This window comes from Rhinatrema bivittatum, chromosome 2, assembly GCF_901001135.1.
Source record: "Rhinatrema bivittatum chromosome 2, aRhiBiv1.1, whole genome shotgun sequence".
Taxonomy (NCBI): Eukaryota; Metazoa; Chordata; class Amphibia; order Gymnophiona; family Rhinatrematidae; genus Rhinatrema; species Rhinatrema bivittatum.
Window position 1 is genome coordinate 312,382,218 of NC_042616.1, and position 26,487 is coordinate 312,408,704.

The 26,487-nt window shown below is 43.9% G+C and overlaps 1 protein-coding gene across 7 annotated transcripts in view; it reads left to right on the forward strand.

The window, feature by feature from the left end:
- Positions 1 to 24,475, forward strand: part of GRB10 (growth factor receptor bound protein 10) — a 510,659-nt gene extending 486,184 nt beyond the window's left edge. For all 7 annotated transcript variants that reach the window (XM_029589722.1, XM_029589720.1, XM_029589719.1 and 4 more), the window contains 3 exons: positions 4,661 to 4,748; positions 7,924 to 8,017; positions 16,631 to 24,475. In XM_029589722.1, the coding sequence (XP_029445582.1) occupies positions 4,661 to 4,748; positions 7,924 to 8,017; positions 16,631 to 16,777 (329 nt within the window). In that variant the 3' untranslated portion in view covers positions 16,778 to 24,475. The remainder of the gene's footprint in view (positions 1 to 4,660; positions 4,749 to 7,923; positions 8,018 to 16,630) is intronic.
- The last annotated feature ends 2,012 nt before the right edge of the window (positions 24,476 to 26,487 follow it).

Genomic DNA, 26,487 nt, shown 5'->3' on the forward strand with positions numbered 1-26,487 from the left:
TATGCATGGAGCCAGGCTTGGGCTGGCACTGGTTCTTGCCGTGATGGCCCCCAAGGAATCCCAGAGGTGAGGTTATATCCTCCATCGATGCTGGGACTCCAAGGCGGTCCCTACCGATTCCAGTGCTGGTTACCAACCTCCCTCGAGGCTCAGAGATCGTGCCACCCCTCCTCCCACTCAGTCGGTCTTGGCATCAGCGACCTTTGAGGAGGAGGTGAAGTATAGGGTACAGTTGGCGGTAGACTGAGCCCTGCGGGGCATCTAGCAGGTTCCTCCTCCAGTGCCAGTGGCCATGGCATCCCTGATGGAGCTGCTTTTGAAGCGCTTCGATGTTCTCTGTGTCCTTCCTACTCAGCTGCCTCTGGAGACTTGGGGGCTGTCGATGCCCCATGGGGCACCGTTGCTTCCTCAGCCCAATGTCATCCTCATTCATGGCTCCTTGGATGAGGAAGGCCCTTCGAGACTGGGGGCACCACTGTGCCCTCCTGCTTCATGGCTGGCCCTACTGGGTCTACGATCGGGGTCATTGGGACCATCGCTGCCGGCATTGCCTAGGCCTCAGCGCTGGCTGATTTTAGTGAGGACAATGCCCCTTATGACACCTCTGATTCCTCCTCAAAGGATTCAGTCCTTCCCTCAGACCCATCCACCCCAGAAGAGTGACTGAGGTTCCCACCCAAAGACTTAACCTTTGCAGGGTTTGTGTGGGCTATGGCGGAAGCCATTCCGTTCCAGCTAATGACGGAAGAGGACGCTAGGCACAAGATGCTGGAGGTACTCCAGTTTGTGGATGCTTCGAAGGAGGTTGTGGCTGTCCCAGTCCATGAAATCTTCAAGGAGCTACTCCTGAGAATTTGGGAACACCCGCTCATGGTGCTGCCTATAAATAGGAAGGCAGATGGTGTGTACCTAGTCCAGCATGCCACTGGTTTTGAGAAACATCAGCTCCCCCATCAGTCAGTGGCGGAGTCCGTGCTTAAAAAGGCAAAGCGCTCCCGGACCCATGCTTCAGCTCACCTGGGGAGGGAATATAGGGCACTGGATAGGAAGGTAATTCATGGCATCATGCTGATAGCCCGAATCGCCTCCTGTCAACTCTATATGACTCAGTACTCACGTAACCTCTGAATCAGGTTCAGGAGGTGGCTGACTACCCCAGCAGCAGCAGGAGGCTTTGTTGGGAAATGTGCATCAGGGTCTTGAGTGCGGGAAGTATGAGGTGCACTCCACCTACAATGCGTTTGAGATGGCGGCAAGAATTGCGGCTGCTGGAATTGATGCCCACAGGATGGCTTGGCATCAGGCCTCCAGCCGGAGGTGCAGGAGAGGCTCACTGACTTGCCGTGTACTGGCAAAACTTTCTTTGGCGATAAGATGATGGATGTAGTGGCTCATTTTCAAGACCACCATGAGACCTCTAGCATCTTTCCACCAGTATTGCTGATCCGCCGTCTTCAGCCAGGAGATCAGCGCAGTAAGGACAGAGGTGTTCCTTCTACCATCACCTGAAGAATTTCCTACATCTTGCTCCCAGCCGCAGAGGGTGACCTCTCGGGGCTGTTCCAGGCAGCAGCAAGCCCCGAAGCCACAACCAGCACAATAGCCAAGCCTTGCAACAGGGTTTTGACTGGAGGGGAGGAAGCAAAAGTCAGCCGCCCGTCCCCATGCAGTGGGACACCCCCCCCCCCCCCCCGGTCAGAGGTCGGCTATGATTCTTTGCGGATCGATAGACCGGGATCACCTCGGACCAGTGGGTTCTGTCCATCATGCAGCGGGGATACAGGTTGAATCTGTTGGGTGTTCCGCCAGATTCTCCTCTAGACCACTTTTGGGGGCCAACAGCATGTCAAGAGATCCTCTTGGCAGAGCTCTTCACCCTAGTAATGGCCAGGGTCATCAAGCCTGTCCCACCAGGACAATGGGGATGAGGTTTCTACTCCCGGTGTTTTCTGATTCAAAACAAAATTAGGGGTCTTCGTCTCATCCTGGATCTTAGGGCCTTGAACAGATTTCTAAAAAAAAAAAAGGTTCAAGATGGTATCTCTGGGCACCCTGATTCCCCTCTTACAAAAAAAAGAGAGGGGCCTGGCAATGCTCCCTCGATTTAAGATGCCTATACCCACATCAAGATCTTCTGAGCTCACAGGAAGTATCTCCGGTTTGTGGTGGGCAAATGCCACTTTCAGTACAGAGTGTTACTGTTTGGTCTGGCCTCCTCACCATGGGTCTTTACCAAGTGTCTGGATGTAGTGGGGACACACCTGTGCAGGTTGGGAGTGCATGTTTTCCCCTATCTGGAAGATTACCTGGTCAAAAGCACTACCCAAGTGGGGGCGACACATTCTTTGTGCTTATCCATCTGGGTGCTGGAGTCATTGGGGTTGTTCATCACCTACCCAAAGTCTCATCTGAGCCCATTGAACTGGATTTCATCGGATACCTGCTAGTCATGACTCAGGTGAAGGACTTTCTAACCCACAGCAGGGCACTAACCTTTATGTCCCTTGCGGGGGTGGTGCCATGGAGCCAGCGGGTCTCTGCAAGGCAAATGTTGAGGCTGTTGGGGCACGTGGCCGCTATCATCCATGTTACTCCCTTTGTGTGCTTGCACATGTGCAGGCCTTAATGGACCCTGAGGTCCCAGTGGTGTCAGGCCACCCAGAGCCTCCAGGTTATGCCGTCTCTCCGGGACTCTTTGTTCTGGTGGGGAGGACCCTCTTCAATCTGAAGCGAGAGGTGTCATTTCAATCTCCTCCTATTCAGGTTGTCCTCACCACGGATGCGTCCAATCTGGGGTGGGGAGCCCATGTGGAAGGGCTTCACACCCAAGACCTGAGGTCTATCCAGAAAGCACAATGCCAAATCAACTTCCTGGAGCTCCAGGCGATCAGGTACGCTCTGGGTTTTCAGGGATTGGCTGGCTGGCAAGTTGGTCCTGATCAGAGACCAACATTCGCGTCACAATGTATATCAACAACCAGGGGGGGGGGGGGGGGGGGCACAAGATCATTCCTCCTATGTCAGGAAGTGGTCCAGATCTGGTCCTGGGTTTTGTCCCAGGGGATGATGTTCCAAGCCATGTATCTGGCCAGAACAGACAAGATGATAGCAGACCAGTTGAGTCAAGCTTTCAAGCCCCACAAGTGGTCTCGGAAGTGGCGGATCAGATCTTTCATCTCTGGGGCACTCAGGTCGTGGATCTGTTCTCATCCCCTTGCAACAGCAAGGTAGCTCAGTTCTACTCCCTGTACCGAGCAGATGGCTCCCCAGCCTCAGAGACCTTTGCCTGTACCTGGAGCCAGGGTCTTCTGTACACGTACCCTCTGATCCCTCTAGTGATGAAAACTCTCTTAAGAGCACAGTTTTGATGAACAAACACAGTAGATTAGGTTGAAGGAGAAACATTTATGAGCACATTGTGAGCATCTAGCTTCGGTTGCCCATCTGCGGCTACCTGGATAAGATTCATCAGAAGGGAAATGGTCATCTTTGTCTTCCTATGGAAGAAATGCCATCCTGAATACTGCGCCCCCCCCCCCCCGCCCTTCTCCCCTCATCACATCACTACCCTATAAAGACACATTCCTGGATGAGCAGGTAAACTCAAAGCAGGACCTCCTGTTTGCTGGCCTTTTAAGTGCCTTGCAGGAACTCATCCCTTAACTATGTTCACACAACACAGCATCTCCATGAATATGCACAGTGCTCCTTTGTACCATCACCTTAGAGGCAGTCACCCCCAGTTTGCTGGGAGACAGCACAAACTGGAATGGAGCCCAACCCAGAGCTTCATTTTCAAAAGTGCACGGCAGGCAATGCTTGAACGTCTGACCAAGTTGTGAGCTCCCTTGCCTGTTCCCTCTATTTTTATGTTGTCAGAGTTTCAAGTAGGCCCCCAAAAAATCATTGTGATCTAGCATGCATGGAGAGAAAAGGATCATTTCAAAGGTTTTAGCATGCAGTGGGATATGCAAATATAAATAAGTGCATCTCTCCTCGCCAAGTTAAATTTAAAAAGCAAGTGAGCAAGAGCAGAAAAGTGGGCAGAATGTGTTCTTCCCCTTTTATCTTCTATTTTTATCTTTATTAAAATTTATATGCCACCCTCTGCTACGGCTCAGGACAGTTCACATCATAGAACATTCATAATATAAAATACAGACTTGACAGAAGAAAATAAAAAGAAAAACAGATAATAAAAATTGCCAACATAAATTCAATTGCTAAAATCTCTTCATAAAGGTTAAACAATAAAATGGTCCATTAAATAAGACAAAAATAAGAACAGGCATCATCCAAATACAGAATAAAACAAATAGGATTTTAACGTTTTCTTAAATGTTTTTTGGCATAGCACCAAGCGCAGGGATGGCATTTTAATAAAAGAACACAAATGGAACATTTTGAGATATAGTATGGAGGGGAGGGGAAAAAATACAGTAAAACTGAAACTTCTTGGTGGAATTTCCCCAATTTTGATGTTTTCCAAAGATATGCATGTACTGGATGTAATATAGAAATCACTTTTGCGAGTTCCCACCCTCTTGCTGGAAAATTTTGAGCTGATTGTATTTTCAGAGTTGTGCCCATAAATTTGAAGCCTCATAGTTTTGTTTTGTTTTTTTTTTCCTTTTATCTGGGCTTCCTGTCCTCCCATCAGTTATCCATAAGACACAGTCCTGGTTTCATGGCAATATCTCAAGAGAAGAATCGCAGAGGCTTGTTAAGCAGCAGGGGCTTGTGGATGGGTAAGTAACTGCAGCAAGCTGGACACAAGTTGGAGGAGACCTAAGGAAATCAATGGTTCCTACTTTGTGTGCCATATGTATGTACATCTTGTACCATGCAGGCAGTACCAGTATGTCCCAGTTCATGTGGTGGTAGTGTTTTTTTGTTTTTTTTACTGTTGGTATAATTGTGGGAGGTATTGATCATACCAAAAATAGTACAACCACACTGCTTTTCTTACTGGGCTGGATTGCCAGAATGCAATTATGCCCTCACTGGTTCCGAGCATACTTGGAAGAGAAAATCACCAGTGCCTACCCGGTCGGGCAGAATGAGGAGCAGGGGTGACTGGAAATGAAAAGTTCTCAGGTATGGCTCTGAGAAAACCAAGCCAAATGCATTACATTTAAAATGATAGTTTGGCCGCCACCTTTTTGCTGAATTGGACTGACCTTTCACAATGCTATTGAGATGTGGAAATCAATACAGTGACAGAATGCAAACACAATAGGTGCATATGTGGAGGACAGTGATAGGAACAGGCTTCAGAGGTTGCAACATTGCCAACAACTCGCCCTTTACTGTCTCAGGAGCAGAGGCAAGGGGAGAAGTGATCTGGAGAAGATGAAGCACAGCCTAGCAATACAACAGGACACAGCATAACTGGATTTGAAACAAACAGGTTGTTGGTGGCTGAATACCATTCAGCAAGACTATGGGAGGAATCTAGGTGGCCAGGTGCTCCAGCAAAAGCCTTTCTAGTCTTGATAGCTGTTTAGACAGTTAAAAGCTTATTAGTAAGTAGGGATATGCAGAGGGACCGCATACTTCACATTCGGTATTCGTATTCATGGGGGGGGGGGGCAGATACGTTGCATTTGGCAAGGGGGGCCCCAATCCATTAATGCGTTCCATTCTTATTTGTTTCCTGGCTAAAATTTAATTAACTACAACCCCCCACCCTCCTGACCCCCCCAAGACTTGCCAAAACTCCCTGGTGTTCCAGCTGGGGTCTGGGAGCCATCTACTGCACTCACGCCGTTGGCTGTCGGTATTCAAAATGGCGGCGATAGCCTTTGACCTTACTATGTCACAGGGACTACCGGTGCCATTGGTCAGCCCCTGTCACAAGGTAGGAGCAATGGACAGCCGACGCCATTTTGAATACTGGCAGCCGACGGCGTGAGTGCAGTAGATGGCTCCCAGATCAGCCCCTGTCACATGGTAGGAGCAATGGACAGCCGATGCCATTTTGAATACTGGCAGCCGACGACGTGAGTGCAGTAGATGGCTCCCAGACCCCCGCTGGACCACCAGGGACTTTTGGCAAGTCTTGGGGGGGGGGGCCAGGAGGGTGGGGTTTTGTTTAAATTCGCTCCTTCAGACGGCCGAATAATTTGGTGAAGATTCGTTGTATTCGTGGGAATCGCGATACATTTCGCTTCCCCACGAATACAACAAATATGGCCCTATACTTTGTGGATTGCCAATACATTGCAAACGAATGCACACCCCTAGTAGTAAGATATGGGTGCAGGGGATATGCTAGGTACTGGATTAAGAATGGGAAATTGGCTCTGCCAAGATGGTAGAGAGCCATAGAGGAAGATGAGGAAACTTGACTTGGATAAGGAGCAATATCCTAGAAATGGTTGAGCTTCTACAGCTAGCAGCTGGGATTTAACCTTAGTGTAGACCAGTATAACTGGGCAGAATGGAAGGGCCAATTGGGTTTTACCTGTCCCATCTGTTACTGTTACTTTGTATGCAGACTAATGTAAACATTATTGCAAATGGATTTCAGCTTTGCTTATAGTAGGCTACAGGATGCAAGTTCAGATTTATTTATTTTATTATTTCTAAAGCACAGTATCCAAAGTTCTAAGCAGTGGACCAAAAAAATACAATCAAAATAAATGGCTATAAGAGAACTTTGTTAGGAGTAAGTCTATCATACAATTTCCATGGCTGGTAGTTGAATCTGGATAGAAATGTGTACGATATACTTTCTTTACTGAAGAGAAGTGGATAAGAATGCATTTGCACCTCCATGGTTATGGTTATCCTGTGTTATATTGCAGGGTTCTTTTATTTAGCTGGCTCATGGTTTTGCTAAAAATCAGCTTTTCCTGAATTGTGGTTACGGTGTCCTTTCCCTGTGACCTTGTTTCTATCAGTGTGCCATGTTTTTGCTGCTTATTGAGCTAGACAAAGACCAGCATAACACATTCAGCTTGAAAAATCCTTTGCATTTTTTTTTACTTGTTGTTCTGTAGTGGCTTGGAAATGAACATACAAAATTGAAAAATTCTAACTGGAAGTATTTTGATTTCCAACCACCTTTCCAGTACCTTAGTATTATTACCTCTAATGGGCTGGGAAGTTTGCAAAATGTGGTTTTGGAGAAATTTGGGTTAAAAATCAGCTTTTGAACATGAACCATATTTTATTTTTGTTTCATGCTTTACCACAAATAGAACCCCAAAGAGAGCATACAGTTAATTTAAACAGTTTACATATAATATACATAGTCATGCATTAGAAAGCTCATAACACAGTTCCAAGTTACTTCAGCATAATCCCAGACCTTGTTTCCTAAAAAGCATTGAAGTAACAACTAAACCCATGAAGAACCCTATGGAGTCTTAACCTGCCAAGTAGCTTCACTGTCTTGTGTGTTAGAAAGCTGCTTACACTGATTTGGACATTTGTAGCGAATGTGGACGACAGATGCCAATTTTTGCTGGTGATATTCAATCAGTGGTTATTGCCACAAAGGTAGATTGTTTTTAATCGCAGATTGTGCAAATATCCTTAATGGCATAGTATTCCTGTGGAGCTCAATGTAGACCTCAGACTTGAGTGGTATTGCCATACACAGTGTGTAAAATCTTCTACATGCTGCCAGATGTGTGTGTGTGTGTGTGTGTGTGTGTATAATTCTATGTGTTGCTCCGCATCAAGAAAAAAAGGATTTCCAAAATATGAAAATAGCACAGCAATGACTGAGTTCTAGTTCAAGGATGCTGCAGTGCTTTCTGAAAGTTTATGTAATGTTTGTCAGTGAAGAATTTGCTCCAGAGAAGATGGGTTTTCTGTCGTCACTAGAGTAAATTCAGCTTGAACTGGGCAGGAGGGTCCCAGTAAATATGCTGTTTCACGGTGTGTGAATGATGTTTTCGCCTTTTTTTTTAGGTTATTTCTTCTCAGAGAGGGGCAGAGTAATCCAAAGGCATTCGTTCTTACGTTGTGTCATAATCAGAAAATAAAGCATTTCCAGATTCTTCCAGTAAGTATAGCTAAGCTTTCTTCCAATGTTCCTCTGTGAAACTTGTTTTCAATTGATTTTAGATATAGGTGCTATTTTTTAAATATTTGTGAAGCAATATTCTCTCAGGATATTTTGTTTATGTATGTTTAAATATGTGTATGTATAATTTAGATTTATCTCTTGCTATACACACACAATTTTTAAAATGTCCACGCAGCAAGAAAATAACCTTTCAGACTACTTGTTTAAATTCTTTAACTGGTTTACTCACATCTCTTCAGACTAAGAGTGGTCACAGTCTGGATGGTGTCACAAGTCATCCCATGTGGATCTGAATCAGGTTAGGTTTGGTTACTGTATATGTCGGTTGTGACATCATAACCAATGTGGGCCAGCAATCGAGAAGTTCTTTGTGCCTTTTACTAGCATGACTTCTAGAAATTCAGAGGAATTTCAGGGAAGCTATATAAAGAATTTTTGAAAACAGATTTTTTAGGATGGCAAAACATGTTTCTGGTCATCTGTGTGTTTCTAGAATACTATACAGGACATAGGGGATACAGGTTTGTGTTTTTTTTTTTAATAGTGTTGTGGCTTCACAAGCACCAGGCAGTGGATATTCTTGTTTGTCATGTGACTTGTAAGGATTTGATAATAAAATATATTTACAGTCAATTTTGCTAAGAAAAAGTTTAAACTAGTGAGATTAAGACCAGGTGGCAGCATGGCTCTTAATTTCACAGGTAACTTCTAACTCCTATTTGTCATCCAGTTATTCTGATTTTCTTCTCTGATGCTTTAATGCTTCTATCTAGAAAGCCTTTTTAAAAAAAACAAAGCAAAAATATCTGACAGAACTGCTGTGTATTCCAACAGATCCATCATGCATAGTACTGAGGTGCTGCCTTCCCCTTTTTATTCCTTGCCCCCCATTTCTGTGGCTCATGCTTGATAGTTTAACTGGACAAAGTAATAAGGGGAGGGAAATGAGTAATGAGGCTAAAACACAAGGTGATAGGGCAGTCACTTTGATCTCAATTTAGATTTTTATATTCCGCTTTTCGCACTTTAAAGCACTTTCCTATCCCCAGAGGGCTTACAATCTAACAGCCCGATCCAGTAAAGTCCGTGGGAGAGCGGACTAACGCCCGCTCTCCCGGCGCGCGCACCGGCCCCTCGCCGGTGCGAGCGATCCAGAATTTAAATTAGGCGACGCGGTGCAAACGAGGAAAAGGAGGCGCTAGGGACACTAGCGCGTCCCTAGCGCCTCCTTTTGGCCTGGAGCGGCGGCTGTCAGCGGGTTTGACAGCCGACGCTCAATTTTGCCGGCGTCAGTTCTCGAGCCCGCTGACAGCCACGGGCTCGGAAACCGGACGCCGGCAAAATTGAGCGTCCGGTTTTCGGCCCGACAGCCGCGGGCCTAATTCAAAATTTATTATTTTTTTTTTTTACTTTTTTTTTACTTTTGGGGACCTCCGACTTAATATCGCTATGATATTAAGTCGGAGGGTGCACAGAAAAGCAGTTTTTACTGCTTTTCTGTGCACTTCCCTGGCGCCGGAAGAAATTAGCGCCGACCTTTGGGCGGCGCTAATTTCTTAGAGTAAAATGTGCGGCTTGGCTGCACATTTTACTTACTGGATCGCTCGGGAATACCTAATAGGGCCATCAACATGCATTTGCATGTTGAGGGCGCTATTAGGTGCCGCGGGTGGGCCGCGTGTTTTCCTCCCCTTACTGAATAAGGGGTAAGGGAAAACACGCGTCCAGAGCAGGGTGACAGTGCGCTCCGACGGAGCACACTTTACTGGATCGACCTGTAAGTTTGTACCTGAGGCAATGGAAGGTAAAGTCACTTGCCCACGGTCAAATACTGGAACACTACCACGGTCAAATACTGGAACACTACCCGGAAAGACTAGAGCAGCTAGAAAGGTCCACCTTACAGTGGAGAAGAGTATGAGGTCACGCTGAAGTTTACACTTGACAATACAGAAAGAAAGACAATCGGCCATATCTGATCCTATCTCAAAATCAGATTTTTTTTTTTAAGTAGTATTTGAGAGTCCTGGAGAGATGCCAACTGTTGGTGCATGTGGGTACCAATGACAAAGGAAGGTACAGGAAGCTGGCTCTGTAGGATACATTTAGGATTCTAGCCACCTAGTGGGTACAGCAGTGGGCTGATAATCAGGGAAGCCGGGGCTTACGTCTCACTGTCACTCCTTGTCACCTTGGGCGAGTCAGTTCACTCTATTATCTCGTGTATACATTTCCCCCAGGGGCAGGGAAATACCTACAGAATATTATGTGCCTTGAGCCTTCAATCATAAGATGTGAGCTAAACCCAAAAAAAAGGAAAAACGAGGACAAAATGAAAATTAAAAAAAAAAAAAAGGAACAAGAACAGTCAGATATCTGCAAGATGTCCTTTACAAAAGAGCAACACCCCACACCCTGTGGTGTCTTATTGACAGAGAACAAACATCAGACCTAGACAGCTTATAACAGTCTTTGGAAAGCCTTCCCCTTAGCTAGAGCACACAGTTTATTTACACAGTCCTTCTCCACTGCAAACCAGTCTGCTATTTAAAAAGGCAACACCAACCACAAATCAGTTTGCTATCATGGCTCAAGCATCAAAACCAGCAACATTTAATAGAAGGTGCAAGCACACCTCTCTAGGAAAGGGGGCTAAAGCAATGAAATTTCCCAGAGTCATCCCCCTATCTAATACCATATGCTCATCTTATCACTGCTCCAGTCTGGGCTGCTCAAACCCTTCTAGCTAAGGTTTCTCATGCTGAACCATCCAAGGTATCAAAGCTGGTAACTCCTAAGATAGAACCTAACATCGTGTAACTACAGCAAGGTTTATTTTTCCCTATATGCATCACTTTGCACTTGTGCACGTTAAACTTCATCTGCCATTTGGATGCCCAATCTTCCAGTCTTGCAAGGTCCTCCTGCAATTCATCACAATCCGCTTGTGATTTAACTACTCTACATAACTTTGTCACCAAATTTGATCACCTCGCTCGACATACCCCTTTCCAGATAATTTATAAATATATTAAGAACATAAGAAAATGCCATACTGGGTCAGACCAAGGGCCCATCAAGCCCAGCATCCTGTTTCCAACAGTGGCCAATCCAGGCTATAAGAACCTGGCAAGTACCCAAAAGCACCAGTCCAAGTACAGATCCCTGAGGCACGCCACTGTTTACATTTTTCCACTGAAAACTGACCATTTAATCCTGATGTTTCCTGTCTTTTAACCAGCTTGCAATCCACAAAAGGACATTACCTCCTATCCCCTGACTATTTAGTTTTCTTAGAAGCCTCTCATGAGGAACTTTCTCAAACGCTTTCTGAAAATCCAAATGCACCACATCTTCCGGTTCACCTTTATCCACATGTTTATTAACCCCTTCAGAAAAATGTAGGAGATTTGTAAGGAAACACTTCCCTTGGGTAAATCCATGCTGGCTGTGTCCCATCAAGCCATGTCTGTCTAATTGTTTTGTGATTTTATTCTTTATAACTGTTTCCACGATTTTTCCATGATTTTCCTGGCACTGAAGTTCTGTTTGTTGCCCGACTTTGACTACCTGTTTAAAACAAACCACACGAACACACTAAATAATATACCCCAATAATTTAGTTCTCCCAGTATTTTTAAGTTTTAAAAATTTTCTCCAAGTAGTACTTACTGGTTCTTTCCAGCCACCAGCAAAGGTGATCCTCTCTGCTCAATGCAGCAGATAAAAGGATATTTAACAAGAGTCCTGGGAATGAGAAGGGGGAGAGAGAGCGAGAATCCCAAACCTTCTGCTGCCCTTCTTAGAACTGTAAGAAAAGTATTTCTACTACATTATGGTAACTCTGTTGCCTTTGCTGTATCTGTATATCACCTTTTGCTGCCATAGCTCTGCCCCCATATCCACCTAAGTTTTAGGCTCCTAAAACTAGAATCCTAGTGAATCTAGGAGCTTAGATTTAGGCCCTCAGCCCTAATGAATTTTCCGAAGGACCAATGTAGGAGCCTGACTCCTTTGAAAATTGACATCACTATCTCCTTTATATATAGACGCACACGCTCACTCATATGTACAACCCAGCCTCCCTGTATCCTGTGGGGAATAATGTGCTTTAGTCCCAGAAGGAATGGAAGTGGGGGCCACCTTGAGGTGTTTGATCTTCCGTGCTCTCCCTTTAGCACTGGCTCAGTAGGAAAGCTGCTGCCTGGGGAGGGGTAACTATGTCACAGGAAATATAAATCATGGTTATTGGAGATGTATTTTTTTTCCATTCTGCAATAAGTAGTATTGAACTTCTACTACATGTGCAATGGACAGTAAAAAAAAAAAAAAAAAACGTATCCCATGGTCTTAATTTATTGCGTTACATGCATGCTAACATTTCCTCTTTTCCTGAACTAAAATAAATTGCCTTTGAAATACAGTTGTAGAATTTTCTTTGCATCAGAAAAAAGACTGTCAAAGTGTGTCTGTCTGTGGTCCTAGACTTTGAACAAATTTGACATTGTCTACTTTTTAAATGTGTTTGGGTTTTTTTCTTGTAAGTTTCCTGGCTTTCAAGTGATTTGTGATGTTGGGGGAGTCACAAATGACATCACACGCACATAATTGATTTATGCTGAATGCAGTGAAAATTTGTATCCTCCGTGCCACTCTGCATGTGAATTTTGGATGCTGCATCCGGTGCATTAAGACCAGGCCAATCTAGTATTGCCAGTTTCCTTTTCCGTTTTTTTTTTGAATATTTATCGGACTTTAAATTCAGCATCATAGTGCCCATGCAATAAAACCCGCACTAAAACTGGAGTTAAATTTTAGCATGGATTTTACTTAAGTGTGCATTAAAAATAGGGGTCCTCACAAGATACAATAAGATAAAGGGATGCAAATCAAGCAGGATTAAAAAAAAAATGCGCAAAATGAGAAAAAACTCACTAAAATGAGTTAACTCTAAAAAAAAAACAAAACAAAAAACATCTGCACTAATGTCGAAAACTGCTTTAAAACAGTAGGTAGGTGTTTGAATTTGGAAGGAGTGCCACCAAAATGATCGTGCATGCTAGATTAGCTTTGGGCACAATCCCACGTGCAAGGCCATTTGGGAAAAGGCATTCCTAGTGAAATCAAAGGGTAAGCTCTCTAGGGCGGGCACCTAAAACAGAAGAGTACACGGTCTCATGCTATGCATCGCTAATGGCTGTAGTTGCCTATTCCAGAGAGCTTACCCTTTGATTTCACTTGACAAATCTCGCCCAAATGACCTTGCATGCAAGATTGTGCCCAAATAGGGATGCCCAGTGCCAGTCTTACATGCAAGGCCCGTTTGTTCACACTCTTTCCATCTTCAAGGATTTATCTCCTTGCTCCTGTGTTTTGTTAACTCCTTGACCTGAGGCGAAGTTAACTCACGTTTCTGTTGGCCATGATATTCCACCAGAAACGTGAGTTTACTCCTCCTCAAACCTACAGCCGAATAGTATGCACTCTGATGGTGTTCCTCCCAACTTTGGCATGCTGTCTAGCTGTGGATGCCCTTCCCTGAGAGCTTATGCATTGTTCAGCTGTAGGTTCCAGCGCCACAGAACTTACGTTGAAAATGAAGTCCTTCCTGGGCACAATAGACAACATTGGCCACCAGAAATGTGAGTTTACACCATCTCCAGCTCAGGAGTTAAATTCCCACAGTAAGCTTTCTTAGGCAAGCACTAGTCAAAGGTTTTCTTTGTTATCCTGAACAGCTGGACAGTAGCATATAAGTAGTGTTAAAGTATGTACTGTTCAGCTAACTGTGTAGGTACCTACCCCACGGGCCGATACAGTAAAGCGCAGCCACGGTTACCCTGTTTTTAACCCGCTTTGTATGCACATTTTGGACGTGTTTGTCTAACCCGCGATTCAGTTTCCGGTTTTACGCGTCCTTACCGCTTACTGAAATCGACGCGTAGCCCTTTCCGCCCGCCGCATGTATATGATATGTTAATGATCGGATTAGCTATTCCCTCAGATACAGTAACGTATGCCCAGATTATCGCCTTTTTAACCAGCTATTTTGCCGCGTCTTTAACCTGCAAATTTACCGCCTACCCTTATCCTGGCATTAGTGTGGTGAACTTAGCCGCCCAGTCCCAAACCAACCCAATCCACAGAAAAAAATGCTTCTCGCCCAAGGGGGAAAAAGTAACCCAACCTGGCACCACCGCGCTTAACCTCAGAGTACTTCGGTTCCGTAGGGGAAGAACGGACACGTTTCCGGGGGCTCCTCTGGCCTTCTCGTGGGTCTGGGCTCCTTGTCCGCTGACTTGTACTGGGCATGAGCTCCTGTATCAGGCCCTATCCCTACACACCCTACGCAGTGACCTCAGACGTCCAGCCGGGCGCTCAGGTCGCGGTGTGCGTTCATGCACCTTCCCGCTTGCCTTGAGCGCCGTCCAAGTTGGGCGCTCAAGGCAAGCGGGAAGGTGAATGAACGCACACCGCGACCTGAGCGCCCGGCTGGACGTCTGAGGTCACAATTATTACAAAAAATAAAGCAAGGTGCAGGGCAAAAATCATTTCTGTATTACGCTCGGGCATCGGGGATTGCCAGCTTTGACCCTTTCACAGAAGGCAATCGTCAGGCAAGCCCCAGCAGCCGGTGATCGGCGGCAGGGAGCGCAACAAAGCACCTGTGCACGTAGCTCCAATTTTCCACCTCCTTCGGACGGGCAAGAGAGAGACTAAATTTCACGGGCTCACCTGCCCTGGCCGCGGCCACGCAAGCCTCCAGCAGCAGCAGAAGGGCATCCATGGGTGCCGGTCTCCCGTGCGGGCGCGCTGACAGCTCCGGAGCAGCCCCAGTCCTCTCTCCCCTCCTCCCGAGGCGCTCACCGCGGCTCCCCTGCCTCCCGGGGGCAGCTGGCGGCGAGAGCGGCTTCAGCAGCCCGGGGCGGATCGGGCACTCCCCATGCGAGGCGGCTTCCAGCAGCCCCCGCCGGCGAAGGTGCATGAGCGCATGCCATGACCTCGGACGTCCAGCCGGGCGCTCAGGTCGCGGCGTGCGTTCATGCACCTTCGCTGCCTTGAGCGCCCAAATTGGACGTACAGGCGGGCGCTCAAGGCAGCGGGGTCTGTAGGAGAACCATTCACTTTCCTGGTGGAATGACATTTGAAATGACAGGTACCAGCACACCCAGGATACTGTATAGGCGCTGTATAGCGCTCTTTACAGTAAAATGGATTGCACACGCCTTCCACTTCATGGACGCGCTTTGGACGCCGCTTACATTTGCGTCTCATTTGAATACTGTATCGAGCGGTATGTGAACCAAATTGTGCGTGCGGCAAACGAGGGTGCGCCTGGCACTGCCACACTCTTTCTTACGCGTCCTTACTGTATCGGCCTGCCAGAGAGGGTAGGTACCTACAGTTTGCCATTCACTGTCAAAATGGCCTTAAATGAGAACATGTGCTCACGAGTTGGGATGTACAGCACCAATCTCATATGCAATGCAATTTTGGCAAGGCATGGCATGAAAAATCAAAGTATAAACTCTCTGGGACGGGTGCTTTTTTGCTGTGCATCTGACTTTGGCATCCTGTTCAGCTGTTACTGCCCCCCCCTCCCCCCAGAGAGTTAATGCTTTGTTAGCTGTTGGTGCCTTCCCCATAGAGCTTATACTTTGATTTTACTTGCCTTTCCTTGCCAAAATGGTCTTGGAGTCAAGAATTTGCTCTCTACCGTGGGGAAGCGTCTACAATTAAACAGTTGGGATGCACTGTGCCTGTGCACTGTTCAGCTGTAGAGGTGCCTGCCTGAGAGCTTACCCTGGAAATTAAACTCCTGGAGAAAACTCACATTTCTGTTGGCCATGGTTATTCTATTACTTTGTCCAGTCTGATAGAAGTAGCTAGACACTACCACACTGAGCACAGCAATAGTATAACATGGCCACCAGAAATGTGAGCAAATTTCTGCTCCTGCACTGACCCAGGAGTTAAAAATCCAGGGTTAAGAAAAAGTTGCTTTAAGCTGTCAGCCCTTTAACGCACTTCTCTGCATTGCCTTCTTTTACATAGGTTTCATGTCTGAGCAAGGTTAACGCTGAAAAACCCACGATAGGCTCAATGTGGCTTATTACATTGGCCTCAGTGTTTGCTTAACCTGTGGTAATGGGGACACAGTAAACTCACATTTTGCTTGGTATGCAATATTACCTAAAGTTAATCCTGTTCTCTTGTGTGTAGGGTTGCAGACACACACACTTTTTTTTTTTTTTTACTCTGTCTGCCAGATCTCTACAGACCCATGATTTGCCATTTTGTGCATGGTTAAACTTGGGGCGCTGACATTTATCCTAGTTTGCACCTAGCCATAGCCTCTGACTCCTGAGTAGTACAACCTCACAGAGCCTGAGCTCATTACACCAGAGAGATGAGTCTCATCGCTAATGTGTGTTTTTATTTTGTTTGTTACTGATATGAAATTATTTTGACTGACATGTCATATGTTTGTTTTATGTTTTTTTTAAACCTTCAGTAAATTGACTGATATTTGGCAACCTCACGTAAAGTGAATGTATCTAACTTGGACAGCGCTCTTTGTCTCCACAGCACGATGAAAACGGCCAACTGTTCTTCAGCCTTGATGATGGGAGTACCAGATTCTCAGATTTAATTCAGCTGGTTGAGTTCCATCAGCTGAACAGAGGAGTCTTGCCCTGCAAACTCAAGCACCACTGTATCAGAGTGTCCTTATGACGTTACGACCTAGAACTTCACCTTGACCGAAGACTGGACTTGTTGAGTGAAGACTTGCTGGAGCATTGGCCTTGGAACTTGAGAGCTGATGAAAGTATTATGCACCTTGGACTTGGAAAGGGAAAATGAGCAGTAGAACCGCCTCTGCTTGTGTTGTGCAGCACCTGCAAACAATTGCTTCTGGATGGCCCAACATCTCAAAAGAAGGGCGGATTTGAAATCATGTGTAAATTTTGAAATGCAGCTGAAAGTGATCTGCTTGTTGGTCCACTTAACAGCTTCAGATTGTGTGGAAGAAGTCTTTGGGAGGGGGGGAAAAACACTCTTGCCCTGGAATAATCTTGACAAAAAAGACTGGTGTGTTTACTGTTTTTTGTTTTTTTTTGTATTGAGATCACTTTTTTTTTTTTGCACTCCTATGTTTGCATATTTAATACAGCCTTTATTGGGATGCTGATGTGGTGTTCTTAATTCACGCAGAGCTTGCGTTAATCCGAGCCCTTAAGATCTGTAGTTTACCGTGGCCTGAGGACTATAGGGACTGGAATTGCCTGATAAGAGGTTTCTCTACAAGTATCTTTTGGAGACACAATACAGAGACAGAAAGTACTCTCTGGCCGTACCTCCAAATGTGTGGGTCGTGATGCGTGGCACCCATTTAAGCAGTCTATTAATCAGACTTCTATGCACAAAATGTTTTGATTTCCTTTGAGGTCAGGATATTTGTCTTTCAGCCTGGTGATTTTTTTTTTCCACAAAATACACTGTTACAAAATTGACTTGGGCTGAGGAGCTAGAATTTTTTTTTATTATTATTATTTGGAACAGACTTGTGTGTGAGCACGCAAAATACTTTAAAGCTGATACTTTACTATGACACAAATCAGTGTTTTGTTTTGGGTTTTTTTTTAAATAACTTTGTTACCTATGGTTTCTTCAGACTGTTTCACAAAGCTTTCTTTTCATAAGAGGTTAATTATAGTAAGGACAATGAAGACTGCAGTGCTTTTCTTGGGAACGGGTTGAAACTGGCAAACAAGTGTTCAGATGGGTTTATCCTGACCTGACTTGAGTCGCTGGATTCTCCCACTGTCCCAGCCACCGAAAGGGTTACGGAAGGAAGATGTTTTACACCATTTAATCCGCATGTGTCATGGCAAGAATAGCTTAAGCTACATGTACAGTAGGTAACACGTATCAACACTTTCTATGATATAGAAACACTGTATTTTAGTTTACAGACCACCTTCTAGTCTTTTTTTTTTTTTCCTATCTGCATTTAAAAAAAAAAATATTAAGAAACTTGATTTTGCTTTTTAGAAAAGGCTCATTTTCTTTCAAATGTACATAACGAGTAGGATGGGGTGGAAAGGCAGGGGAAGGAGGGAGGCAGGGTTCCCTTGCCTTATTCATCCAGTTATTTGTGATCTTTAAAGCAATGCTTTCCAAACCCTGTCCCACAGGCACACCCAGCCCAGTCAGGTGTTCCGGAAATTTGCATACAGTGGAGGCACTCCGTGCAGTGCACTCTCATGCATGTTCACTGGGGTTTGCAGGACGGGATTGGGAAACACTGTTTTAAGGAACTCCAACACACACTCGGGGCAACCCTTTCATTTTTCTGCAGCACATATATTAAACTAAAAATTCCTTTTAAACGTTTTCCACATTTGGCTGAATGCAGATTCATAAAACAAACAAACAAAAAAAAAAATCCCTGTTTTGTAATGTGCATTCACCTTGGCTTGATAGGTTGGTTGTCTTCTATACAAGACTGCACTGTGCTCCTTGGGCTTGCTTGACTGTGATGCAGTTACTGGACTGGAAGATACAATATTATTACCGAGGATGCCCCAGATTACATCTGGGACTGTGCGTCCTACAATTTCTTTAGGGATGAGATGGCTAAGCCAAAGTGACTAACTCTTAGGACTAGCAGAAATATGGTTGGAAAAAAAAAACAGCTAAAGGGAGTTTGCTCAGTGTCGACTTTTTTTTTAATTTTATTTTATTTTATTGATCTGTTTCTATGATGCAAGAGTTCTTCATACTCTTCAAATGAAGCTTGTTTCCAGGTCCTGGGTTTCACTCTGCATGCATCTATTCCACTGTTAGAAAAAAATCAAACAAACTTGGATTACATTGCTTCATTGTCCTTGTTTTTCAATACTGTTTACCTGTAATTTCATTTTTTACCAGTTACATGTTGCTGCCATTGTGTAGACACATTTCTTATCCTTTAAAAAAGCAAAAGGATGTTGCTCTTCTGTATTTTAATCACCCTGTAAGTATGCTGGCAGTTATTTTTTTTTTCTTTGTCATATAAACCACTAGCATATTATCCCTGACCCTCTTCTTTATATCACTTACTCTCCAGTCTTTATATTGCTTGGACGCCAGACATTCAGCCAACTAGAAACCCTGCCAGCCTGTTCTTTTACTTTTCAGTAGTGGCGTTCGGGAGGGGAAAACTCTCCCACAATGTCCACATGGCATAGCAAACGTCTGAGCGGTAAAAAAGAGTGCAATAGGGTTGTGTATTTAAAATATTCCTGGGAAGGATTACTTGCAAATAAACCAAGATAAACTGTGATAATTGCTTGCAGGATTCAGGGCTGCTTTAACCACTTAATGGGCCCTGGGCAAATTATTTTTGAGATGTTGTCCCTTCCCTTGTTTTTTTTTTTCCTCTTGACCACCATTCTTCCTCTCCCCCCCCCCCCCCCCCCCCCCCGGATCAATCTGATGCTTCCAGCCTGCTGTTGCAGCTTTCCTCCTATGTGCCGGCTATCTCCTTTTGGTCTGCGTGCACTGATGAGACGAGGCCTAATATCCTCTGGCTTGCATGAAGTGTCGTGTGTGAGAAGGGGTTGGCCCCTTCCAGCCTGTGCAGACTGACACGGACACAAATGTTAAGAGCCTTGCACCCTAGGTGAAACTTCAGCTTTGCGCTCCCCTCACTCCCTAATTAACTTTTCAGGCCTCCTGAGATTTTGATGATTAAACAATCATGACTCCCAAGACCACCCCTCCCAGAACAATCCTATTAAAAAAAAAATGGACAAGAGGGTGAATTATTCAAAAGGGTATGTCTGGGGCTAATTTTTTTTTTTTTTTTTTTTAAGTGAGCCGGACAAATCCCCAAGATTTGAATTGCCCTTCCCTGTGAAGTGGTTAAATTTTAACTGGGTAACTTTTTACCTGGTTAACATTTATCCAGCTGAAAAAGAGATGGTGCTGCAGCTTTCCAGGAGCATGGCTTGATTTTATCCGGTTAGCACTGAATATCAGTGTTATCCAGTTAAACCTGATCAGAAAAATTCCTGTCGTAAAGTTAACAAACAACAAATTCTAGTGGCCGATCTCACGCCATCATCCGTGCCGTCAACATGTTAAAATAATTCTAGCCTAACTCCCTTCCACCCCATCAAAATGCTTTAAAAAATGTAGCCTTGGCTCCTTAGTTTTATGCCATCCGTTTACAAAATGCTTAAAAATGTAACCACAGCTGCCTCCCAATAACCAAATATGTAAGAGAAACTGTAGCATAGCCATGTGGCAACTCTTCATGCCCCCTCCCCCACCCTGTCCTACCTTTCGAAATAAAAACTAAAAACTGGGTGCCAAAATCGCACCCCCACCAGGGATTGGTCCCTTAGTTGTCAGTGAAGGGACCAATTATTATCTGCATGCAGTGAATGGAACTTGAATGTCAGAGCACTTAGTAATACGCTGAGCTGGAGGAGGTAAGACCCTCTCCTCACACTGAATTGGGGGACAGTTTTGAAGGTTGGAGGCTGTGTATATGTGGTGGGAAGTGATTTGGGCACAATTTATAAAGGCAGAGGATGAAAGGGCATAAGCATCACTCTGCTGCAGTACAATTATTTTACATAACGGATGGTTGTGGGGAGGTTTGATCATGGATACATTTTTATTTCTTGTTTTGCTGGTAGTAGGCTGCCAGCTTGGGCTAGAATTATTTTACATTTTGGTGGAAGAGGGAGGGAAGGGAAACTGCTTCTGCTGGGATGTTAGGGTGGTTGCTTTTTTTGTTTTGTTGGGTTTTTTTGGTTGGTTTTGTGTTGTTTTTTTGTTTTTTTTTTTTTCAATATTCAATAAGCCAGTGAGCAGCAAAGTTATCCAGATAACTTTATCTGGGTATATTTATAATATGTGGCTACAGGCTGAATATCTGGAACAAGTTAGCCAGGTACATGTTAACCAACTAACTTTCCTGCTCACTGGCTTTTTGAATATTGATGTTATACTTCTAAATACTAAACTTTATATTTGTACATTGTACAAATGTTTCAGGAATGATGTTTTGTGAATGTCTGTGATTTGTGGGGGTAGAATGCAAAAAAAAAAAAAAATATCAAGTACCTAAATTTATAAATTAAAAAATCCAGACTACGCTGGCTGAAAGTAATCTCTGAAATGACTGGTTGGGCTGAACTATGATGTTACTCCTTACTATCCATCATAGAAATTAATTCAAGTTGTGTTTTCATCTCAGTAATACACGTTCCTATTTACAGATACTTTGAGGTGAATTTTAAAAGCCAGGCGCTCACAAAAATCAGGAGATGCGCACATGTGCAAGACATGGCGTGTGCCAGATTTTAAAAGCCACCTACTTAATGAGTGCATCTCCGGATACACGACTATCTCAATTAGATTCTGAAAGGGGTGTGATTTAGGCCTGAGTGTTCTGGGGCAGGGCCAGGAGATGGGCACACATCAGGTCCAGAGCAGTTTAACTTTACTTCTGCTATGGAGGAGGTTTAAGATTTAAAAGAAAATAAACAACCGTCCCTGAGGGGTTTATAGGGTCTGGTATAACGGGGGGGAATGCAGGCTATTAAATCAGAGAGGTTTTGAGGTCCTAATTGTTGACTGGGTGAACTGATGGACAAACTGTTGACATTGGTCATGACGTGGACACAAGCTGGCTATAAAATTTCCCTCACTTGCATGGCTCATACCCGGATGTGCGCAGCTGTGCACACATATACATGCGCCCAAGCTATTTTATAATATAATGTGCATATGTTACAAAATAGCCGCATCCCTGGGAGTGCAGCAATGCACATGTCTGTGTGCGTCCGTGCAACCCTTTGAAAGTTGCTGTCCCTATGAAGTATCACAAAACCCTGCAAAAATGTCACTCAGAACCAGATAACAAACCTGCCATATCAAAACAGCACTAATTCCCAGAAATCACACAGCCAAAGCCCTCTATGAAAGGGAAAACTGCAGATATTCCACCAGACTAAAATATACCTAAACCAATACACTTTCTACTGGTAATCAGAATAAACTGGACTGCTGACAGATCCCTTCACTGAACCTATTTGCTAGTAGAATACCTCAACTTGATAACACTCAGAACACAGACTCTCACAAAATACAGAATAAGTGCCCACAATTCAGAAATGGAAATATGCAAACAAAAACTGCAGTATTTTTTTGTACTCTATCTGCCTGAGTTTCACTTCCTTTTCCGTTCCTGTAGTTAAGAGGAGGAGGTAGGAACAAGAGGAGAAGAGGGGGCTGAATTAGAGAGCAGAGTGTCTCTTCTTAACTCTGAAGTGTCCGATCAAAACTCATGGCAGGAGGGGATTAGGGAGCAGAGTGGCTCTTTGCTGTGCTTTGTGCCCACTTTCCTCCTGTTCATGGGTACTGCTTGGGGAGGGGAAGTGCTGGAGCAGAAAGCAGAAGCCTGTTTGCTGCTGCTGCCTTAATTAGGGGCACTGGGCAATAGATAAGGGACCTTTGGGGTTTCAGTTTCTCTTGTATTTTCCCCAGGAATTTATCCATGTTTATTACAAGAGCAAAACATTTAGCCAGAAATGTATTTTTTTTCTGACTTCTCCCATTTTTAATCTTGTTCTAATAAATACTGATGTATTCCCAAGACAAATAAAATTAAAAACTGAAAATGAAGGTCTCTACCAACAGAGCCCTGTGTGTTCATGACATAAAGCCTGCTATTGCAGAACCTGGAGCTGCCCTGGAAAAAGTAAAAGCAGCAGAGTTTGTCAGCAAGACTGAAACTAAATTACTCTTGAAAGGTTTTAAAATTTGGCTTACAGAATTTTGCTGTGGGAGTGGCTAGAGATTCACCTTTATTTCAGGTGTAACAACCATGTGGGACAGTATGTTTGCTCCATTCTGCCCCTTTTTTTTTTTGTAGATGTGGTTTCCGGGCGCATAGACAGCTCCTATGTGTAGCCTATTCCACCTGGAAAGAGAGAGAGAATGAACTGTAATTAGAATACATGGAGGAAATGGGAAAGCGACCAACTTCCTACCTAGAATGTCATTTAATTTTTATTTTTTTTTTAAAGACTCATCTCTTGACCCAAAACTTGATCGTTTTTGGCTGTCTTCCTGTCAAGAAAGTTACAGCTACTGCCCTACTTGAAACTGTATATAAATGAATTCTGAACAATGCAACTCGTTTTTAATCCTATCTTGCGTAGTGGATGCTTTTGATAAACCGCCCATCCTTTGTTGCTGGTGTGTGGAATCAACTTTTTCAGGTTTCCCATTCTGGATGTGTGGGGTTTTTGTTTTGTTTTGTTTTCTAGTGTGATCCTTGGACACAAAGCAAATGTGGGCAAAGAGATAGCAAAGCTGGTGGAAAGAAACGGGAGGACATCGCTTTGCGGAAATCAGAGTGGCCCTACAGGCTTGGGGAGCAGAGAATAAAATAGGGTCCTATCGCTTTGTGGGTTGTCCTAAGAAACACATTTGGCATTTCTCAGTGTTTCATATTTATAAACTTGCCGCTTATTTAAAATAAGGATTTTGGTGAATCATTTTTTCTATGTACAGTAGATGATTTTTATATTTTCCCAGCTAGAGAATGAGCATGTAACTGCCGTTAATGTGGCAATTAAATTACTTGACCAGAGGTTTCCCTCTTTTCTTTTTTTTTTTATGGGAGAACAAGCATGGGTGGGAGGTGGGCGGAGAGAGGCCTTTTGTGGAAAAAGATCTCCATGCCTATTTAGCTGGCTGCCAGCTCAGAACACAGAGGACTGAAGGACATTCGAATTTTATTTTTATATTGAAATCACATGAATGTAAAGGGGATGCTCAGGGTTGTTTTGGAGCCTGTTGAATTTTTTTTTTTCTTTTTTTGTCTACGGTTTTATTTTTTAAATAAGTACTTCATGTAGCAACTTAAGTATGTCGAAGGAAATACCAAACACTTTGGTGATCAAGTTTCATAAGTAGAGTTAAATTATGTTACAGTAGTTGTAAGAATACAGAATCTTGTTAATCCTTGAAAAAAAAAACATATGTGCCTCGAGGTTTTGTTTTTTTTTTAGATGTTTTGTCTCATCTTTTCTGCACTAAATACCTGACAGTTTGACCAATCAATGCACCTTTCCAGTGGCAAGACTCTCTTGACATAAATTTATATTGTCACAATGCAAGATTTAATGACTGTATAGAATAGAATAAAGTTTTCAGGGAATGCAAAAGGTATTAACTTAATGAGACAAAACCTTTATTCAGTATGCTTTGCTTCATACTGTAAATAGCTTTTTGGCTTGTGAACCTAATTGTACTCTTTCAGGTATTTTTGTACAAATAAGGGACTGATAATTCTGTTACTTGTAATTTAGAAATAAACATTAATACAAGGCTCATCTTATTTTGATTGCCTTTTTGTCTATTTAACCAGCTGATCTTGTAAATATTTCAATGATACATTTTTTTTTTTTTTTATGGCCCAACAATTTTATCCAGCTCCTTTGAGCTTCTAGAAGCAGCCTTTGAATGGGCTATGGTGGCATGAGCTTTTATTCACCAAGGACCTGTCCTCTGTAAGGAGCCACTTATGAGTGTTCCCTGAGGTATCCTGCAGTTATAGGCCTAAAAGTTAGCTTAGTAGGCGGTGTCCTTGCATAATGGCTCCCCCCCCAACCAGGTATTGTGAAACTTACCTCCGCTGCATCCCCAACCCCAGCTGACCCAGGAAGCAGAAGACCTGACCCAAGAATCAAACCTGGCAGGACGGTGGCGTTATTGAGCCACCTTGGTCCAAATTGGATACATTTCTTAAAATGAGTAATATATTGGATGGACAGGCAAGGAACTCTTTTTTTTATATTCATGAAATGGTGCTTTCCCAGTCCAGCAATAGCAGATATGATTTTTTTTTCTGTAGTGGTTTTGCTGGTAAAAAGTCTTTACTCTCCCCTCATCACAAGCACTTTGCACTGCCTCAGTTTTTCCATGATGTAGCCCTCTTGAATCTGAACCTGTATTACTATATGCTCAGCTCATAGGCTGTGTGGCAACACACGTTCCTGCAGCAGAAAACTGTGTTTGAAAGACATATTTTCAAAGCATCCATTTGGTGGAACAATAGTCAAGAACAATGGGTGCACCCTTTAAATTTAGGTTCTGCGCAAGGTCGGAATTGGAATTGTTCAGCAGTTTGATGCCTCAAATGCTTGGAAGGTGATTTACCACAGCAGTATTAAATATTGATGCCTTTGAAGGAGCTGGTCCAGCATTTAATAATACTGGTGCTCTTTTTTTTTTTTAAACAAAAAGCTCATTTTCTAGCTAGTTGCTGCCTCAAAGGTTTGCAAAATAGTTACATAGGTAATTTAAAAACGAGGTTCAACTTCTTGGTGTCCATGTGTGATAAATCTAGAGGAAGGCAAATATAACTATATTTAGAAGTGTACTGGGAAAAACATTTTTTAAATTTTGTTAGGAGTATGTGTATTTCCATGAATTTTGTTTCATTTAATGTTTTGTTTTCTTTAATTTCCAAAAATAAAATAAAAATCAAATTAAAAACTGGGCTTCCTGAAACCTTCCATCTAGAAAAGTGCTGGGGCCAGATCCTCCCTGGCCCATACTTACCCAGTCTGGGGGGGGGGGGGAATTGCTAATGAAACATCAGTTTTGCAAATGCTGAGGCCTGATCCTGACACCAGGCCTCAGCTTCTGCCCAGTTACAGGCCTGACACTGGGGCTGTGTCCCTAAGCCTGGAACTAGGCCTGATTCAGAGGCTGGTTCTGAACACACAGGCCTCAGCATGACACTGGAGCCTGGTCTAGAGATGGGTCTTTGGGCTCAGAGACCAGAGCCTCATAAGTGGATGTCCTCTTCTTTCTTCAAAATGATGTGGTCCACTAGAGCAAATTAACTTCAATTCCATTGAACTGCCGTTTGCCAAAATGGCACTCTCCACTGAGGAAGAAGGCACGGGAGTTAACTTCGGCACATCCCCCAGCAGATGCCATCATTTTGAAGAAAAAGAGTAAGTTCACGAGCAAGGCTTGGGCTCCAGCCTGCAGGTCTGAGCCTGGGCCTAAGCTGAGGCCCTGATATTGGACCTTGAGCCGTGGCCTGGGACCTGGCATTTGGATTGGGCCAAGGACCAAGAATTGGGTCCTGGCCTTTGCAGTGGGCCCCAGGGTCAGGCCTAGGCTGAGGTTCAGGCATCGGGAAGCATCTTCCGGGTCAGGCCCCAGTGTTGGGCCAGATCCTAGGCCCAACTGGTGATTTTTTTTTATTTTTTTTTTTAGATTTTTTTTTTAGATTTTCAAAACAAAATGTCAAAACCAATGAAATTTCATCAGATTTTCAATAGTTTTGAGTGAAACATTTAATGAGAAATTTCCATGATTTCCTATTTCATTTCTATGAATGCACATCCCTACATCGCCTG